Here is a 21564-nt window from a genome sequence, read left to right on the forward strand (position 1 = left end):
TTGTCAACCTTATGAAGTGACTCCTATTAAGATCCCCATGTACACATGAAGCTCAGAGAGGTGAAACAACCTCCTAAAGTCAAAGAGCCTGTGCATAGCAGAGCCGGAATTTGAAATCCTCTGTCTGGGATCAGAGTCTGAGTTTCTCCAACTAAGCCGCAGTATCTCCCGCCCCGCTCCCTCCCCAATCCTATCCTTACCTCACTACACCATCTCAGCAGCACAGTCTGTGTGTGGGTCCTAGGTCTGTGTGTCTTCCAGGCAGTGAGCTCAGCATTTCATCCTGGATAAAGAAGACACTTGGCAAATCACTTTCCTTTCTTTATTGGGATTGAGACCAGCTGTCCTTTTTTTAAGGGCCACACCTGCAGCATATGGATGTTCTCAGGCTTGGGGTCAAATCGGAGCTGCAGCTGCTGGTCTACACCATAGCAATAGCAATGCTGGGTCCGAGCTGTATCCGAGACCCAGGCCGAAGATTGTGGCAACACCGGATCCTTAACCCACTGATCGAGGCTAGATATTGAACCTGCATCCTCATGGATACTAGTCAGGTCCTTAACCCGCTAAGCCACAAGGGGAACTCCTGAGACCAGTTATCTAATGGTGAGAAAATAGCCACTCCATATTACAAAATCCAGGGGTTCTGAGACTTAGAGCTTTCATGGATTAATAAAATTAATAAAATAAAACTGTTTCTGGGAGTTCCCGGTGTGGCTCACTGGGTTAAGAACCTGACTAGTGGAGTTCCCGTCGTGGCGCAGTGGTTAATGTATCTGACTAGGAACCATGAGGTTTCGGGTTCGATCCCTGCCCTTGCTCAGTGGGTTAGGCATCTGGCGTTGCTGTGAGCTGTGGTGTAGGTTGCAGACACGGCTCAGATCCCGGGTTGCTGTGGCTCTGGTGTAAGCCAGTGGCTACAGCTCCGATTCGACCCCTAGCCTGGGAATCTCCAGATGCCACAGGAGCGGCCCAAGAAATGGCAAAAAGACAACAACAACAACAACAAAAGAACCTGACTAGTATCCATGAAGATGTGGGTTCAACCCCTGGCCTCGCTCAGTGGGTTAAGGATCCGGCGTTGCCGTGAGCTTTGGTGTAGGTCGCAGACGCGGCTTGGAGCCTGCGTTGCTGTGGCTGTGGTGTAGGCCGGCAGCTGTAGCTCTGATTGAACCCCTAGCCTGGGAACCTCCATATGCCACAGGTGCAGCCCTAAAAAGCAAACAGCCAAGTAAACAACTGGTTCCTCGCACAGGGCCAACAGTGTTTGATTTCATCATTTAAAAAACACTATACTACTACTACCACCATTAATAACGCTGCTAGAAACAATATCTGACAATTTGAGAGAGAGGGTTTGATATACCAAGCACCGTTCTGTCTTTACATGAATTAATCTGATTTGATCCTCATAAAGAACCCTATTCCATAGGCATTGTCATCCCCATTTTATAGACAAGGAAACTAAGAAATGTTAAGTAAACTGTTCCTAGGTCTGCGCTGATAACCATTACAATCTAAGCTCATCCTTGACTCATAAAAAACACACCTTTGAAAATAATCAAGCACACGAGGGAGGTTCCAACCTCAGAATTTGAGAATCATTAAATAAAAGCTCAGTCATTTGAAGTCGGATAGCTCTTCAAACTTAAGTTTGGGGCAATTTATTTAATACTCTCTGTGCCTCTGTTCAACTGTGATGAAAACACTAACACCTACCTAACCGGGGCTATTGTGAGCAGTAAATAAGCCTGTCCCACAGTGACTGGCACATAATAAGGACCCCCTAATACATGCTGGCTGTGAGCTTATTGTTACCACTCCTCCTGGCACAGCCCTGCAAGCCCATCTCCTGCTGGGGAGGAGCTTCGAGGACAACTTGGTCCCGCTTTGCAGGTCAGATTGTTGCTGTGACCGGCTATCCTCCTCCCTCACTAACAGAAGCAGTCAGAAACATTTGGGCGTTGCCTCCCATTGGTTGAAATTGGTGTTGCCTTGGCAGCACGTGTAAACATTCCAGCAGGGAATCCAGAGGAAAAAGCTGCAGGAGAATCTTCCTGAAGCTTCCTGGTCTACCTCTGCTCCAAACAAGGATCTGGTCACTCAGGTATGAGGGTTATTAAGGGTGGGAGGGCTCCACAAAAAGGACTTGAAGTTGTTCTCCCCATTCATCACCTAGACCGCAAACTTGACCTTGCCCTTCGCACCCATTCTGCCCATCTGGCCTCTTGTTAGGAAGGGAAGGGGAGAAAAAGGAGTAGGAGAGGCCAGGTGAAGGGATGCTTAAGAATGATTTGTGCCTACAGATGTGTGAGGATAAGATCTGAACTGTTGGAGTTCCCGTCGTGGCGCAGTGGTTAACGAATCCGACTAGGAACAATGAGGTTGCGGGTTTGATCCCTGGCCTTGCTCAGTGGGTTAAGGATCCGGCGTTGCCGTGAGCTGTGGTGTAGGTCACAGATGTGGCTCAGATCCCGGGTTGCTGTGGCTCTGACGTAGGCCGGTGGCTACAGCTCCAATTCGACCCCTACCCTGGGAACCTCCATATGCCTCAGGAGTGGCCCTAGAAAAGGCAAAAAGACAAAAAAAAAAAAAAAGATCTGAACTGCTCCCTGCTTTCCCTCACTGGAGCACAGGGCTCCCTGGGTCCTGCCATGCACAAAGCCCCCACCTCATTTTTTTTTTCCCGCTTTTTAGGGCCGCACCCACAGCATATGGAAGTTCCCAGGCTGGGGGTCAAACTGGAGCTACAGCCGCCAGCCTACACCACAGCCACAGCAATATGTGATCTGAACTGCGTTTGCGACCTAAACCGCAGCTCACGGCAATGCAGGATCCCTAACCCACTGAGCAAGGCCAGGGATCGAACCTGCATCCTCATGGTTCCTAGTTGGGTTCGTTAACCACTGCACAACGAAGGGAACTCCCAAGCCCCACCTCATTTGCTTGGTGTTGGAGGTCATAGATTTGGCTTCCTGTAAACTCATCAAGAGGCAATTTGCTGAAAGCCAAGTCAATGAATGATGTAGTAGCCAAAAGGGGCATTTTCTGAAGGATCAAGTTGCTATATGATTAACGCACCAAAGCCTGCTAAATTTACCAATTCACAGAAAAACTATTGTCTATGGAGTTCATGGCAAATTGCTTTGGGCAAATTGGCATGGGCCTTGGGCTGGGGAGAGCTAAGGGCTCTAGGGCTAAGGGCCTTCAGACACCTACTCCCAAACTTCAGCCCCTCCTCACTCTGGGATGGGCAGCCTGAAGGGAACTGAGGTAGAGGCAAAGTAGCTTAAAATACTGGTATGAAACCCAAATGAGCACGAGTCTGCATTATTCCCAGAATGTTTAAGGCCGTTCCAACCATTCTTGGGCTGACGGCCATGGGAACTGAGTTGCCCTGCTCAGCAGCCACCACACCCGGGGACCAACAACGGTATCCAGAAAGGGGACAAAGGGGGGCCCTTTTTGAAAGAGGCTCGCAGAAAGGGTGAGCATGTGGTGGGCTGCAGATGGAAATGTGAGATGAGGGCCCCACCATCCTTTGTGAACCTTGGAGGGAGAGTGGGGTGCTTCAGAGCACAGGCTGTGGGGAAGTTCCTTTATGGCACAGTGGGTTAAGGATCCGGCACTGTGCACCTGTGGTGTGGGCCGCATATGCAGGGTGGGTTCAATTCCTGGCCCGGGAACTTCCACATGGTGTGGGTAGAAAAAAAAAAAAAAAAAAAGGCACAGGTTGTGGAGCCGGACGATCTGGTGTTGTGAGCTTGGCTTCCTTGTTTCACATCGTTACCTGAGTCCCTCTCTTTATGACTCGGGCCCAGCTGGAAGCTGCTGGGATACACAAAGTAGCAGAGGAGAGGGCCAAGGAAAGGAGGTATTTACAAAGGTACGGGCAGACGGTCGGGAAAGAGGACAAGTGCGGCTCCCAGGGCTGGGAACCTGGGGCTAGAGGGTTGAGGGGAGAGGACAGTTCCCCTCACCTGAGGAGCTGTGAGAGAGCTGCCCCTGGCCAGTGGGCACCTGCTTGGTGCAGGTGTAGCCCACCCCAGGAGACCCTGTAGGTGGAATGCCCCCCGGGGACATGTGACTGATATGCCTGGAGCTCACTCTCCTCCCTTCAGCTGGCCCCTCCCCATTGTGTGGAACCTCCTGGAAGCCAGAGAGTGTGGGAGAGCCACCACTGCAGTTCCAGGGTAGAGAGTGGGGGAGATGGGTGGGGGTGGGGGCTGGAAGGGTATAGGGAAGGTCTCTAGCCACCATCTCCTAGTGCTGTGCTGAGAGCTAAATGGAAAGAGGCACATTAAACACCCCAGGCTGGGAGTTGCTATTTACAGAAAAATAAATAGGTCCCCTCAGAGCAAGATAGCAACCCTCGTGCAGGGATTGCCTGCAGGTGATTTATTATTTATTTATTTATTTATTTATTTATTTTTAGGGCCACACCTGTGGCATATAGACATTCTTAGGCTAAGGATCTAATTGGAGCTGCGGCCGCCAGCCTATGCCACAGCCACAGTCATGTCAGATTGGAGCTGCATCTGCAACCTACACCACAGCTCACAGCAACACTGGATTCTTAACCCACTGAGCGAGACCAGGGAGCCGGGCCAGGGATCAAGCCCACATCCCCATGGATACCAGTCAGGTTCATTACCACTGAGCCACATCGGGAACTCCCCCTACAGGGGATTTATAACTGTGCTAGAAGTGAGTGATTGCTGTCCAGTGAGGAGACCTTGCTCTAGCAGCACAAAAAAGAATCCAACACTCAAGGGAAAAAGTTGGAAAATGTGCAAAGTCTTCTAGCTCTGTGATAAACCGTTCACAACCCTGATAGCTCTAATTTCCCAAATCTCAATAGATGTTAAAGGCATTTGGAAAATTTTATTTATCACTTATGATAAACATCTTTCTAAAACAGGAGCAAATATTTTCTTAATAAATCTCAAGCCATGAGCCAGCATCATTATACTTCCTGGTATAATAGCAGAAAGCATGCCCACTGAAGCCTGACACAAAAGACACAGGCTCGTTGTCTCCACTTTCTTCTTCTTCTTCTTCTTCTTCTTTTTTTTTTTTTTTTTGCTTTTTAGGGCCACGCCCACGACATATGGAAGTTCCCAGGCGAGGGGTCGAATTAGAGCTGTAGCCGCTGCCTATGCCACAGCCATAGCAATGCTGGATCCTTAACCCATTGAGCAAGGCCAGGGACCAAACCCGCATCCTCATGGATCCTGGTCGGGTTTGTTAACTGCTGAGTCACGAAGGGAACTTCTGATCGTCTCCACTTTCACTTCACATTTTTCTGGAAGTGTTAACCAAAGCTAATATTTATACATTGCAGGAAAAAAGAAGGCAAAAAAATGATAGTTTCTGGCAGGTAATGGTATACCTGGAAAATCCAAGAGAAAAAAACCTGAAAAGTGAAGCCCTCCTATACTATATTGCTCTAATCATTTTTATTCATTTTATCTTTAAAGAGCCACATGCCCTCAAGTCATCTAAAGCAGGGATTGAGGTCCTAATAGAGACTCAACTAGAAATCAATATTGTTAGACCTCTAAGGAAGCTAGGAATCATTCTACTACTTTTTTTTTTTTTTTTTAGGGCTGCAATAGCGGCATATGGAAATTCCCAGGCTAGGGGTCGAATCAGAGCCTATGCCGCAGCCACCACAACACCAGATCTGAGCCACATCTACGACCTACACCACAATTGCAGCAACACCAGATCCTTAACCCACTGAGCGAGGCCAGGGATCGAACCTGCATCCTCATTGATACTACTTGGGGTCTTAACCTGCTGAGCCACAACAGGAACTCCCTCATTCTACTACATTTTGCTAAAGTCTTCATGGTTATGAGAATTGAAAAATCCTTGGTTTTCAGGAATAATGGATCTCAGCAGCCAGGTACAAAGGGTATACATTGAAGCCTCACTCCTACCCCAACCCCTAATCCCCTCCCTAAAGGCAACAACCATTTCCTGTGTCTTTTGATTCTTCAAGAGATAGTCTGTACTTACATAAGTGTGTACATGCAGACACACACACACAAAAGGTAACTTCTTGAATTTCTTTTTCCAGTCAAAAGAAAATGGAGGTGAAGAAAAGTGTCAGATTTCGGGAGGATGTGAATGTGGATAAAGGTTCTACAAGCCAGATGACGGATACAAAAGATACTAGCGATATAAATGAACTAGCTCTAGCTTTGGCTAAGCATGCCATCGATGCTGCTATTAAGTCCGTGGAAGGTAGTAATCCTGTTTCGATTGTCTCGGTAATGCCACACCGAGTTCCCATTGTGGCTCAGTGTGCACACATGAGGATGAGGGTTCCATCCCTGGCCTCACTCAGTGGGTTAAGGATCCGGCGTTGTCGTGAGCTGTGGTGTAGGTCGCAGACGCGGCTCAGATCCAGCATTGCTGTGGCTGTGACTTAGGCTGCCAGCTGCAGCTCCTATTGGACCCCTAGCCTGGGAACTTGCATATGCTTCGGGTGTGGCCCTAAAAATCCCCCCCCCCAAAAAAAACACCACGCTGGGAGGCAACTAATAAATTCATGCCTTGTTTGCAGAAGCTGAACACCCTGTCAAAAACATCAACTGGATCACACATGGTGAATTCACAGCAGAAAGGGGCTGTAAACAAATTGAGGAGTTTGTTTCGGTAAGTGAGTCGACCACTCCAGCTTGGCACACAAGGGCGAAGAACAATAAAAAGGCTCCTGTTTGAAGAAAAGTTCGAAGTCCTTCTAGAGAAACCTCAGATGATGTCACAGACAGCCTGAATAAGTAAAAACTCTCTTCATCTGGGTTCCAAAATCAAGATGGGATAGTCTTTGGGTTTTTTTTTAACATGACTAAATTATTCTATTATGTATATGTGTGTATCTACACGTACACACACACACACACACACACACACACACACACACACACACACACAATGTATTTTACTCTTTAGAAGGTCTATTTTTTTGTTTTTTTTTTTTTTTGGTCTTTTTGTCTTTTTAGGGCCACTCCCACGGCATATGGAGGTTCCCAGGCTAGGGGGCTAATTGGAGCTGTAGCCACTGGCCTACACCAGCACCACAGCAACGTGGGATCTGAGCCACGTCTGCAACCTACACTATAGCTCGTGGCAACACTGGATCCTTAACCCACTGAGCGAGGCCAGGGTTCGAAACTGCAACCTCATGGTTCTTAGTCAGATTTGTTAATCACTGTGCCACGACAGGAACTCCAGAACATCTATTCTTACACTCCCTTCACTTTGTAGTCCACTTTCTCCATTCCCTGGACAAAAGTCACAAATTATTCTTTTCAGTCACTCATCTCACTTGATTTCTCCTTTTTCTTTTTTTCCTTTTTTCTTTCTTTTTTTCTTTTTTTAGGGTCTCACCCTCGGCATATGGAGGTTCCCAGACTTGGGGTCGAATCAGAGCTGTGGCTGCCAACCTACACCACAGCCACAGAAATGTGGGATCCGAGCCGAGTCTGCGACCTACACCACAGCTCACAGCAATGCCGGATCCTTAACCCACCGAGAGAGGCCAGGGATGGACCCCACATCCTCATGGCTACTAGTCAGGTTCGTTTCTGCTGTGTCACATCAGGAACTCAGTCTCTTTTTCTCTTGTTATTTTTCTTTTTTCTTTTTTTTTTGGTCTTTTTGCCATTTCTAGGACCGCTCCCGCAGCATATGGAGGTTCCCAGGCTAGGGGCCTAATCAAAGCTGTAGCCACCAGCCTATGCCACAGCCACAGCATCTCGGGATCTGAGCCGCGTCTGTAACCTACACCACAGCTCATGGCAACGCCAGACCCTTAACCCACTGAGCAAGGCCAGGAATTGAACCCACAACCTCATGGTTCCTAGTCGGATTCGTTAACCACTGCGCCACGACAGGAACTCCTTTTCAGTCTCTTTTTTTCAAACGTTCTCTTTCCTGGGTTTTTGGTACATTCTAATTACCTTGTTTTCATCTTTCCTCTCTGTTACCTTCACTGAATGTCTTCCACTATCTTCATCTGCCTTTCGGTGTCATTAAATATAGCATTTCTCGGGGTTCTACGTGGGCCTCGTTGTGTCCTCTCACAAGATGGATATTGCTCAATCTTGTATATTTGCATCAAGCAGTGACTATGGCTTCCAGTTGCCAGCTTCTCCTTAGGCTTTTCTTATGAGCTCTAGGAGACTCATATCCGATGCCTGCTCAACACTCCCCTTGGATGTTTCGCAGGCAACCTCTAATTCTGCACATCCAAGATTGAATGTTTCTTTAAAGATGGGATAGTCTTTGAAGGTAAAAACGCACAATTGTATTTTCCAGGGTTTGCATCATCCTAACCATACAGTTCCCTAGGAAAATCAGATCTTCCCAGCGAAGCAATTTTCCCATGTGGCTGCTCTAAATGGGGGCCTAGTGGCCTAAAAAGGGAGATGCTCCTCTAAAGCAGGAGTTCTCCACCCCCGGCTTTAGAGTCTTCATTTTAACAAAAGGGGTGCACAGAGATTAAAAGTCATTTTCAGGGAGTTCCCGTCGTGGCGCAGTGGTTAACGAATCCGACACTGGAACCATGAGGTTGCGGATTCGGTCCCTGCCCTTGCTCAGTGGGTTAACGATCCGGCGTTGCCGTGAGCTGTGGTGTAGGTTGCAGACGCGGCTCGGATCCGGCGTTGCTGTGGCTCTGGAGTAGGCTGGTGGCTGCAGCTCCGATTGGACCCCTAGCCTGGGAACCTCCATATGCTGCGGGAGCGGCCCTAGAAAAGGTAAAAAGACCAAAAAAAAAAAAAAAGTCATTTTCAGGGAGCTCCTGTCATGGCTCAGCGGAAATGAATCTGACTAGCATCCATGAGGACGCAGGTTTGATCCCTGGCCTTGCTCAGTGGGTTGGGGATCCAGCATTGCTGTGAGCTATGGTGTAGGTCGCAGACGAGGCTTGGATTGGGCATTGCTGTGGCTGTGGTGTAGGCCGGCAGCTGTAGCTCCAATTGGACTCCTAGCCTGGGAACCTCCATATGCCGCAGGTACGGCCCTAAAAAGACCAAAAAAAAAAAGTCATTTTCATTGGGCTATGGAATGTTTTCACTGTATAGTCAGATGTACATGCTCACGAATTCCTTCTATTTTTCCCTCCTGGTCCTTGTGCTGACCAACTTGTGGCGCTTATCTGAGCAGCTGTGGGGAGAAGGCCCTGGGTTGCTTTGCATAACTGGCGGGGCCGATGAAGAAGAATGGCCGGAAATCCCCACTCACTGTATTTCCTTGGAAAAGAAACCAGTTGAAATTGGTGGGGGCAAACTCCCCTACCCTGGGAGAAATCTCCAGCTGTCTCTGTTCCTCTGCTAAGCCCATCCAAGCCCATGGGCACTCTCCCAGGCCCAGGAAAGCCCGGTCACGTGGTCAGGTGGAAACGGGGTAAAGTTAGGGATGCTGGCTCCATGCCTTCCATCTGTGGTGTAGCACATGACTCGCCGTTCTCACTGCAAGGGGTACATAGTGCACAGTGAAGGCCGGGACAAAGCACGAGTTACTCCTGGGGCCCCTGCTCCGGAGCACATCTCCATTTGGGCTTGAGCAAAAGGCCCTGTTGCTGCACCCAGGGTTTGTGAATCAGACTGCAATGGGACACAGAACAAGCAGGAAATCTTCCCCTGAAGACCCCACTGCTTCTGAGCAAAAGGCAAGTCAGTCCTGACCGTGGCCCACGGGGGCCGGAAGTGATCTGAGTCTCCACCTCGCCGCCTTCCCAACTGACTGCTCAGATCCCATCACCTACCACCTTCTCCCCATTCACTTTCTTCACTCCAGTCATACTTGCCTCCTTGTTGTTCACTGACCAGGCATGCTCCCACCTCAGGGCCTTTGCACTTGCTGTTCCCTCTGCCTGAAAACCTCTCTCCTGAGATCCATTCTCATGGTTCATGCTTTCCATCTTTTCAGGTCCTTGTTAAGATGCTTTCTGCTCACCGAGGCCTTTTCTGGCCACCTGATCTAAAATTACACCCATCTCTCCTTTGACTTATTTTTCTTCCATTAACACTTAGCTCTACTTAGGATATTAGATTTACTTACCCTACTGCCTTTCTTCCACCACCAGATCACATGGACCAAGAGGGCAGAGACTTTTGTTCACTGCTCTGCCCCAGCTCCTAGAAAGTTCAGGTACATAGTGGATGCTCTATAAATATGTGCTGAATACATAACAGATTGATTCTCTCCATACCATTATTTCTTCACAGATGAAAAGCTAGGTCAGAGTATTTGTCTTACCCATTCATAGGAGTATTTTGAGGATGGAGACCACTAGAAAGTAGAAGGTGATGGAAAAGCTAAAAGCTCTGCATAACTCCTGACATCAAACTACCCAGTTCCTAGCCCCACCAATGCAGCAAGCCCTAGAAGTGAAGTCTACCATCTAAGTTGCAGGCATTTTTTTTTTTTTTTTTTTGCTTTTTAGGGTCGTATTCTCAGCATATGGAGGTTCCCAGGCTAGGGGTCTAATCAGAGCTGCAGCTGCTGCCAGCCTATGCCTCAGCCGCAGCAACGCTGGATCCAAGCCTCATCTGCAACCTACACCACAGCTCACGGCAACACTGGATCCTTAACCTACAGGGATCTAACCCATACCCTCATGGATACTAGTCAGATTCATTTTCTCTGAGCCACAACAGGAACTCCCTAGATGCCAGGCATTTCTGATGGAGAGCTTTCTTAGCTGTAATGAACCCGACTAGTATCCACGAGGATGCGGGTTTGATCCCTGGTCCTGATCAGTGGGTTAAGGATCCTGTGTTGCGAGCTATGGTGCTGGCAGTGTAGATCACAGACATGGTTTGGATCCTCTGCTGCTATGGTTGTGGCATAGGCTGGCAGCTGTGGCTCCATTTCAACCCCTAGCCTGGAAACTTCCATATGCCACAGGTGCAGCCCTAAAAAAAAAAAGGCATTTAATCTTTTTTCTTTTTTCTTTTTTTGGTGTTTTTTTGTCTTTTTAGGGCCGAACCCATGGCATATGGAGGTTCCCAGGCTAGGGGGCCCAATCGGAGCTACAGCCACTGGCCTATACCAGAGCCACAGCAATGGGGGATCCAAGCCGCGTCTGCAACCTACACCACAGCTCACAGCAATGCTGGATCCTTAACCCACTGAGTGAGGCCAGGGATCGAACCCACAACCTCATGGTTCCTAGTCAGATTCGTTAACCACTGAGCCACGATGGGAACTCCAAAAATGCATTTAATCTGATGGAGCACTTTCTCACGTTTATTGCAGATTTCCCAGACTCCACCATATACCAGGGGATGACAAAGTCAGAGTTATCATTTACTGAATGAGCATGGCTATGTGCTAAGCACCACTAATCACTTCACATGTATTATCTCATTTAATCCTCACGACCATGTGTGTAGGTACATCAGTATACCCATTTTTCAGATGAGGAAACTCAAGGCTCAGGCTAGACAATATGCACAAAGATTTTCTTTTCTTTTTTCTTTTTAGCTGTGCCCATGGCATGGGGAAGTTCTGACCCACAGCAGTTAGCTGAGCCACAGGAGTGACCACGCCAGATCCTTAACCCACTGTGCCATTAGGGAACTCCCAAAACCTTGCTGATTAAACAGCAAAATTAAGTTCTGATTGTAGGTGTGTCTGATATACTCTTTCCACTATGATAGAAAAAGTACTGTGTGTGTGTTCACTGTAGAAAAGTTCTTTTTTTTTTTTTCCTTTATGGGCCTCCCTGCGGCATATGGAGTTCCCAGGCCGAGATCAGATCTGAACCGCCTAAGCCACAGCTGAGGCAGCATGGGGTCCTTAATCCATTGTGCCAGGTGGAAGATCAAACCTGAGTCCCAGTGCTCCCAAGACACCACAGATCCGCTTTTTCCACAGCAGGAACTTCTAGAAAAGGGTTTTGTTTTGTTTTGTTTTGCTTTTTAGGGCTGCACCTACAGCATATGGAAGTTCCCAGGCTAGGGGTCCAATCGGAGGTACAGCTGCCAGCCTACGCCACAGCCACAGCAACGCCAGATCTGAGCTGTGTCTGTGACCTACACCACAGGTCACAGCAATGCTGGATCCCCGACCCACTGAGCGAGGCCAGAGATCAAACCCACAACCTCATGGTTCCTAGTTGGATTCGTTTCCGCTGTGCCATGACAGGAACTCCCCCAAAGGATTTTTAATATTAAAAATAAGACATCATTTTTAAAAAAAATTCAGTGAGCAAAGATACACAAAGCAGAAAATTAAAGTTTCCTTTCCACCCCTACAATACTTGGTTCTACTCCGTCAAATGTCACTTACCATTGATAAGAGTTTTGTGCATATGCTTCCAGTGGCTGTTGACTTTGAATGTCCAATAATATGTAATTGGCTAAGCCATCCATGGTAGAGTAGCACAATGAGATAGACACTGTTTCCTGGAAGTGAGTATATGAAGCAATGTCATATAAAAATGACAAAACCCAAGGAGAACACACACTCACTGGAGCTACATAAAAGTCAGCTGCCTGCACAGGATAAAAATGGGAAGAGACTGGCCTGATGGAGATAGCTGAACTTGATGTGCCTAAGGCTGTTTTAGAAAATCTTAGAATTGAGACAGTTGACGTGGTGGAGAGAGCATTGAGCTGGCTGCTTGGGAGCTCTGGGTCCCAGTCCCAGCCCTGGATTGTCCCTTTCTATTTCTAGGCCCCAGGATCCTAATCTGCAAAGCGAGGTGCTTTGTTAGATGATCTTTAGGGACCATTCCAATGCAAAGAAGTCTGTGATTGTGTGACAGGTTAGATATTAGGCCTGAAAAAGTATATCAGGTAATACAGAAAGGTTGGAAAAAAAGGGTACGTTCCAAGGGGCCTCAAGAGGTTGACTGTGTCAGACTCCTTCATTACAAGGAATATCGATCTAGGAGTTCCTGTCGTGGTGCATCGGAAACCAATCCGACTAGGAACCATGAGGTTGCAGGTTCCATCCCTGGCCTTGCTCAGTAGGTTAAGAATCTGGCGTTGCCGTGAGCTGTGGTGTAGGTCGCAGATGTGGCTCGGATCTGGCATTGCTGTGGCTGTGGTGTAGGCCAGCGGCTACAGCTCCGATTAGACCCCTTGCCTGGGAGCCTCCATATGCCACAGGTGTGGCCCTAAAAAGACAAAAAAAAAAAAAAAAATACAAGGAATATCGATCTATGTAAGTAGACAACACACTGTAACCTCCCTGGCTAACTGAAACTGCCAATTGGGTGTAAGTCTGAAATAAAGTTAGCTGAGGCAGAGGCCTGGCTTTCCTTTTTTTTTTTTTTTTTTTAAAGGAGGGCCTGAAATCCTTTTTTTACCATTTCCTCCCAAACTCTCTCCTCACAGCACCAGGATTGTTAGACAATCCCGCTTCCTTCCTTCTGTGGACCTTCATCTTAATTCAGGATCTTTTTCGATTTAGAAGCCTCCTGTGCCCCAGTAGCCAGCACAAGGGGGTTCTGTTGAACTTAGTGAATACCTCTGGCATTCAAGGCCTGGTGCTGAGACTCAAGGCTGCATCATGACGTGTGCGGATCTAGGTGTCAGTAAGATTTGTGCTTCAGAGGGGGAAGCTTGACCCATTCCTTTTCTGACCTGATTTTATATACCACCTAGGGCTGCAATGAAGTGAGCCTGATTTTCCAAAACAACTTGTGAAATCAGCCTCCTTTCTTTCTTTCTTTTGCTTTTTAGGGCCTCACCCATGGCACATGGAGGTTCCCAGGCTAGGGGGTCAAATTGGAGATGTAATTGCCGGCCTACACCACAGCCACAGCAACGCCAGATCCTTAACCCACTGAGCGAGGCCAGGGATCAAATCCATGTCCTCATGGATACCAGTCAGGTTCATCACCACTGAACCACAATGGGAACTCCACTTTCTTTTCTTTCTTTTTTTTTTTTTTCTTTTTTGGTCACATCCGTGGCACGGGGGAGTTCCCAGGCCAGGGATCGAACCTGAACCAGGGCAGTGATCCAAGCCACAGGAGTGGCAATGCCGGATCCTTAACCAGATGAGCCACATGGGAACTCCAGCCTCATTACTTGCTAGTTACAGGAGTAGGGTGAGCAGAACACATGTTCTAATCACTTTCTAGTTATTTTACACTTAACCAAACCAGCCTTCCAAGTAAGAGTCCAGTAGGAGATCAGCATGCGTGTGTGTGGTGTATATGTGCACACACATCTGAACAGGTGCCACTGACCTCCAAAGCCCAATATCAAGCGATGTCTACACTATTCCTTTATTTCAGCTCCACTTTTTTTCTCTACCCATGAAGATAAGCGGGAGCTGATTCTAGTTTGAATCCCAGTCAAAAGCATTAGAAATGGAGTCTAGGGAATTCCTGTTGTGGCTCAGAGCATTAAGAACCTAACATGAGGAGTTCCCGTCGTGGCGCAGTGGTTAACGAATCCGACTAGGAACCATGAGGTTGCGGGTTCCGTCCCTGCGCTTGCTCAGTGGGTTAACGATCCAGCCTTGCCGTGAGCTGTGGTGTAGGTTGCAGACGTGGCTCGGATCCCGCGTTGCTGTGGCTCTGGCGTAGGCCGGTGGCTACAGCTCCGATTCGACCCCTAGCCTGGGAATCTCCATATGCCGCGGGAGCGGCCCAAGACCAAGAAATAGCAAAAAGACCAAAAAAAAAAAAGAACCTAACATGAGGATGTGGGTTCGATCCCTGGCCTCTCTCAGTGGGTTAAGGATCTTGCGTTGCTCTGAGCTGTGGTGTAGGTTGCAGACACGGCTCAGATCCCGCGTTGCTCTGGCTGTGGTGTAGGCTGGCAGCTACAGCTCCAATTCGACCCTTAGCCTGGGAATCTCCATATGCTGTGGGTGCGGCCCTAAAAAGAAAAAATAAATAAATAAATGTACTCCAGAAGCAGGGCTGTAACCCCTAGCGTGTGCCCCGCTTTTACCTAAAGGACTGGAACAGAAGTCTGCTTTGCTTCCTCTAAGAGCTGCTGCTTTTTTTCTATGAAACAGAAATGGGAGTATCAAGGCCGCTGGGTGCACTACACCGAGTTTTTAAGGAGGGAAGACGTGATTCATAGCTTCTATTACATCTATTGTGTACACTGGAGCATCCCCACTGCTCGGATACCCATAGCACAAATCTCTGCCGGTGTCTACTTCACCATCAAGATCAACAAAAACAAGCCTCCGGTAAGGGCTTCCTTTTCTGCCCTGTTCCCTTCAGTGAGACTTTAACAAGAACTGAGACTTATCAAGGCCACCGATGGTTCGTTCTCTGTAAAACTGAAGGCTCATATTTCTGTCCTCATCTCGCTTGGCCCATCTGCAGCACTTGTTACAGCTGATGACCCCCTCATCCGTCAAATGTTCCATTTGGCTTCTAGAATAACATTCTCCCGCTTTCCTCCTGCCTCAGTGACCAGTCCTTCTCAGTCTCTGCTGCTCTCTCCTCCTTGCACCGACGTCTTCATGTTGGAATGTCCCGAAACTCAGGCCCTCGACCTCTTCTCTAGCCTCGCTTCCTTCACGATCTTATCCAACCTCCTGACTTTAAATGCTACCTCTAGCTTCTGATCCTGCAGTCTCTATTTCCAGCTCAGACCTCTGCCACTGGGATGTTTAATAAACATCTCACTTGCTGTATCCAAAACTCGACTTGTGCCTTTCCTTTCCAAGTGTGACCCACCCACAGCCTTCCTCATCTCAGTTGAGGGCCAAAATCCTTGACACCATCTTCTACTCTTTTTTACTCATATCCTTCGTCCAATCCATTAGGAAATTCTGTTGGCCCTACCTTCAAAACCAGACCCTGAATCCCAGCATTTCTCCCCACTCTACCACCCTCGTCCAAGATACCACCATCTCCCACCAAGGTTATTTCAGCAGCCTTGTAACTGGTCTCTGCTTCTCCCCTTACCCATGTCCTGCCTCTTTTCAACCAGCCAGAGTGAACCCTAGAAAATGCAGTTATGTCACATCTGTGTTTTAAACATTCCAATGCCCTTCTCAAACTTCACAATGGATGTGAATGACTCAGGGATCTTGTTCAAAGGAAGATTCTGATTCAGCAGGTCTGCGGTGGGGCTTAAGCTTCTGCATTACTAAGGCGCTCCCAGATGGTGCTGAGGCTGAGGGCCACAGAGCACACTTTGAGTAGTGAGGCTGACCAGACCTTGTGTGATCTGGTGGCTTGTTCTTTCTGCTTTCCCATTACTCCTTCCCCGTCACTTACTCTGCTCCAGTCACTGTGACCTGGCTGCTCCTAAAATAAGCCAGGAATAAGTCCTGCCTCAGGGCTTCTGTACTTGCTGTTCCCTCTGCCTGGAACCCTCTACCCTAGGTATGGGCACGTCTTGCTGGCTCACCACCTCCACCGTACTTTCTGCCCTACCTACTTTCATGCTTTTGCTTTTTCTCCATAAAACTTTATTGCTTTCTGATCTTCTATATAATTTCTTAGCTTTTTTTTTTTTTTTGGCTGCATCCGCAGCATATGGAAGCTCAGGGGCCAGTGATCTTGAGCCGCTGATCCTTAACCTGCTGCACCACAAGGGAAGTCCTATAATTTCTTATCTTGTTATACTCTGCTCCCCCACCAGAATGTAAGCTCCATGAAGGCCTGGCAAGTAGTAGGCACTCAATCAATACTTGAAGGAATGACTGCTTATAGCCATTAGGTCGACTGTGAATATGAAATATGTTGACAGCTGGTGTGAAAGGAGTCCAAATAACATCCAGGAATCCAGGGTCAGGGTCCTTAGAACAGGGTTGGTGCCAAGCATAATGCCCGGAATACCACAGACATAAAAATGCTATTTCCCCTTTGCCTTCATTCTTTCACAAAAGTTATTTGAGGCTTTGCCTAACTCTAAGGCTTATATATGACCACACAGTGAACCAACTATGTCCTATATTCACCCTATTCTGATACAAACTTACCTGTTTAGAGAGTTTGGAACCTGGAGTGATCTAAAGAGATAAAATATGTGCAGTGGTCATTTCCCCTGGACATATACCCTGTCAGCAGATGTCTTGCTAACCAGCAAGGTCTAAGAAGGGAAAGTGAGGCTGCTGGAGGTAAAGAAGATGGTGACCGAGACCACACAGAGAGCGCTTGGGAGATGGGCTCATGCTCAGAATTCCAAGTATAATTTTGGAGAGGACACTGAAATGGGGACCACTGAGACAATAGTACAACTTTTTTTTTTTTTTTTTTTGCTTTTGAGGACGCACCTGTGGCATATGGAAGTTCCCAGGCTAGGGGTCGAATCGGAGCTGCAGTTACCAGCCTACACCAGAGCCACAGCAATGCTGGATCCTAGCTGCATCTGTGACCTACACCACAGCTCACGGCGATGCTGGATCTTTAACCACTGAGTGAGGCCAGGGATCGAACCTGCAATCTCATGGTTCCTAGTTGGATTTGTTTCTGCTGGGCCACAAGGGGAACTCCCCCCCCCCTTTTTTTTAAGCTGCACCTGAGGGACATGAAAGTTCCCACAGGCCAGGGATGGAACTTACGGCACAGGAGTCACCAGAGGCATTGCAGGGACGTCGGATTCTTAACCTGCTGAGCCATGAGGGAACTCCACAACCTACATTTTTATGCTGCTTCAAAAATATTTCTGAACTGCATTCATCTGTATGGTTTCATTCTTAGGTTATCCCTACAACATAAGCTGGTACTGTCAGTCGATTGTGTAAAGAAGTTGATATGTTACTCACGCTCCTAGTAATGAGAGCACAGCCTCTCCTGACTTGTTTCCAATTTTGTGGAGACTCTTAAGGTCTTTGTCGCTTTTGGCGAACAGAGGTTTGAAGTGACAAAGAACTACCATCTACAGACCCCCAATTCACAGGGAAGATGAATTCTAGAAATTGAAGAGCATACTCATGAACACGTGTAGCAATAATGGAAAGAATCATGAGTCGGTATGATTGGTCTCAGCTGACAGTTGTCATTTTCTCGTAGGATGCACCCATTGATGTCTCTTATGTCTTTGAGAGCCAAAGATTAGTTCACAGGTAATGAACATTTAGACTTATTTTGAAAGGTTGGTGGGACAAGGTCATCATACTCCAGGCCTCCAGCAGGCCCACAGCCACAGACAATTTATGTAATGGTCACTTTTCTTCTTTGGACCACCTACTCCATTAAGATGGCTGAAAGCAGGATTCCGCCATTGTTGTCAAAAGTTGTTTTTTGTTTTTTTTTTTTGTCTTTTTGCCATTTCTTGGGCCGCTCCCGCGGCATATGGAGGTTCCCAGGCTAGGGGTCTAATCAGAGCTGTAGCCACCAGCCCACATCAGACCCACAGCAATGCAGGATCCGAGCCGTGTCTGCAACCTACACCACAGCTCACGGCAACACCGGATCGTCAACCCACTGAGCAAGGGCAGGGACCGAACCCGCAACCTCATGGTTCCTAGTCGGATTCGTTAACCACTGCGCTACGATGGGAACCCCTGTCAAAAATTGTTTTAAATTTTATTTACTTATTTTTTTCGGCCACACGCGTGGCATGTGGAAGTTCCCAGGCCGGGGATCAAACCCAAGCCAAAGTGGCCTGTGTCAGAGCTGGATCCTTAATCCACTGCTCCACAAGGGAATTTCCAAAATTGTTTTTATTTCTAGTGTCTTATTTTTTCAGTGATTAGAAACTTGAGGATTAGTTGCTGAAGTAGGAGTGGGGCCAAAGTAGGTCGTGTCTGTTGTTTTTATGGGAAACTTCACAATCACATGGAATTGTGTATAATAATCACTTTTTTTTTGTCTTCTTAGTGGATGACCCCCCCGTGGCATATGGAGGTTCCCAGGCTAGAGGTCCAATCAGAGGTGTAGCCACCAGCCTATACCACAGCCACAGCAATGCAGGATCAAAGCCATGTCCGTAACCTACACCACAGCTCATGGCAACACCAGATCCTTAACCCACTGAGCGAGGTCAGGGATGGAGCCCGTGTCCTCATGGATGCTAGTTGGGTTCATTAACCACTGAGCCATGACGGGAACTCCTATGATAATCACTTTTATTTGTATAGCAGTCCTCTTAAAGAAACTTTACATAAAAGCTCATTAACAGGAGTTCCCGTCATGGCGCAGTGGTTAACGAATCCGACTAGGAACCATGAGGTTGCGGGTTCGGTCCCTGCCCTTGCTCAGTGGGTTAACGATCCGGCGTTGCTGTGAGCTGTGGTGTAGGTTGCAGATGTGGCTGGGATCCCGTGTTGCTGTGGCTGTGATGTAGGCCGGTGGCTACAGCTCCGATTGGACCCCTAGCCTGGGAACCTCCATATGCCGTGGGAGCGGCCCAAAGAAATAGCAAAAAGACAAAAAAAAAAAAGCTCATTAACCCTTTTAGTGATTGGGCCTAAGGAATAGAGACAACCTTTGCCTCCCACCCCTCAAAAGGCATTTTGATCATTGGGAATGTAACAGTAATAAGCAGGGAATCAATAGGTGGCTCAATGCTTTGTTTCATTTTAAAAGCTTTTGGTGTGTTTGTTTTTCTTCCTCTGCAGACCCGGAATGACTCGCTTTCGAGAAAAATGGCTGAGGGACATAATTGAGGCCAAACATATTTTAATCGATCCAAATATCTTCCAATTCAACAGTATTGGAATCTTCCAGAATATTTTAGGTTTTTAATCAGAGTATATTAAAAATACAATACTGCACATCAAACCACAGAATATTTATTGAATAGTAAACTTGTGGCACACAATTCAGCTGTATTATTTTTCTTTGCATTCATTTTCCAATTTGCATCTTCCATCACACTAGCAGAGTAACCAGTAAGTTGTCTTCTAGTTTCTTTTTTTTTTTTTTGGCCGCACCCACAACATACGGAAGTTTCCGGGCCAAGGATTGAATCCGAGCTGCAGCTGTGACCTATGCCACAACTGCAGCAACACTGGATCCTTAACTCACTGCACCAGAGCAGGAACTCCTATTTTCTTTCTTTTTTTTTTTTTTTTTGGTCTTTTTTGTCTTTTTGTCTTTCCTGGGGCCGCAGCCTTGGCACATGGAAGTTCCCAGGCTAGAGGTTGAATCAGAGCTGTAGCTGCTGGCCTACTCCTAAGCCACAGCAATGTGGGATCCGAGCCATGTCTGCAACCTACACCACAGCTCACGGCAACGCCAGATCCTTAACCCACTGAGCAAGGACAGGGATGGAACCCGCAACCTCATGGTTCCTAGTTGGATTTGTTAACCACTGAGCCGCAGTGGGAACTCTGGGAACTCCTATTTTCTAAAAGGTTTTTCCTGTCACTATCCACATCACTCAGAGTCTTACAGGTACAAAAGCTGAGTTTAGGGAGTTGCTCAAATTAACCTGTCACACTAAACTGAGATTGGTCCTTGGCTGCTTGTTCCCCCATTTGAGCCTAAGTCTCCAGCCTGGACACACCTCTTTCATGGGTACAACTAGAGAAGAGAAAAATGGCAACAGTTCTCCAGCTCATAATATAACCAGTCTGAAGGGTTTCCCTACTTAGAGATTCCCCTCCACCTCTTTTTTTTTTTTAACTGCAAGTTAAGCCTCACTGTTAAATAATAGATTCTGAAACTCTAACACTGGGTATGCTGCCTATCACAACACAGCATCACAACTGTGAGGGCAGCAGGGTGGCTTGAGGACCGGGTGCAATGACATAGGGAAGGTTCAATTGCTACCCTTATTATTTCTTGTCTTCCTCCCATCCTCACACCAGATCATCACTTGTTCCTACTCCTACTATCCCTATGAAGCTATCTTGTCTGGCTGCAAAATTTTAAAACACCAAAGACAAAATTGCATTATGAGTGATTACTTACAGGTATGTCAATGATGAACTTATGTAGGCAAGCACTGGAAGGGATCAAAGAATTTTAAAGGTGATTGATGGAGTAAGACTGTGAGTCAGTTTTCTTCTTTTAACTGTTACATTTTTGCAATAAATTAAAAAGGAGGGAAAATCGTATCAGAGCAACAGGTGAGGAGGTGGGAAACTAGGTAAGTCTCCTCGGAGAACAAAAAGTATATTTCAATACTATATTTCAATAGCCCTGCCATTTGACTTACAGCTAAGGAGACTAAAACAAAGTTTGAAGCAGTAACTGTAATAGGCTGAAAATAAAATATTTTTAGCCCTTATATTCTTCCACCTTCTTTCTTTCTCAAAGGATATGATACTGAAGCTATTCTTTCACAGATCTTTCCTGAACAAACCTTGATGAGAGATTTAGTAAAGTTCTGACATAAATTAATATATGTTCTTTCATTTATTCAACAAGCATTTGTTGAGTAGATATCTACTCTGTTCAGGAGACAGGAGAATCCAATGAAAATCCACAATATTCATAGATCACAAAATTGTTGCATTTAAACTACCTTGCTAACTGAATGAAAATCAGAGAACAAAACCATTCAGTCTCCAGGAACCAGAAACAAACAAACAAAAATAATATTCTTAGAGAACAAAATTTTTACTCGTTATTTTTAAAAATTTTTTGGCTGTACCCACAGCATGCAAAAGTTCTTGGGTCTGGGGTGGAACCCGCATCACAGCAGTAACCAGAGCTACAGC

General features: G+C 47.0%; 1 protein-coding gene across 1 annotated transcript; it reads left to right on the forward strand.

Annotated features, from left to right (window-relative positions):
* The first annotated feature begins 2015 nt into the window (after positions 1–2015).
* Positions 2016–19673, forward strand: AKAP14 (A-kinase anchoring protein 14). The gene is made up of 6 exons (XM_047765043.1): positions 2016–2107; positions 6086–6252; positions 6575–6666; positions 15004–15183; positions 17966–18018; positions 19516–19673. Exons 2-6 carry the CDS (start codon positions 6096–6098, stop codon positions 19640–19642), a joined length of 609 nt encoding a protein of 202 aa, XP_047620999.1. The 5' UTR covers positions 2016–2107; positions 6086–6095; the 3' UTR covers positions 19643–19673.
* Positions 19674–21564: the final 1891 nt, after the last annotated feature.

Source organism: Phacochoerus africanus, chromosome X, assembly GCF_016906955.1.
Source record: "Phacochoerus africanus isolate WHEZ1 chromosome X, ROS_Pafr_v1, whole genome shotgun sequence".
Taxonomy (NCBI): Eukaryota; Metazoa; Chordata; class Mammalia; order Artiodactyla; family Suidae; genus Phacochoerus; species Phacochoerus africanus.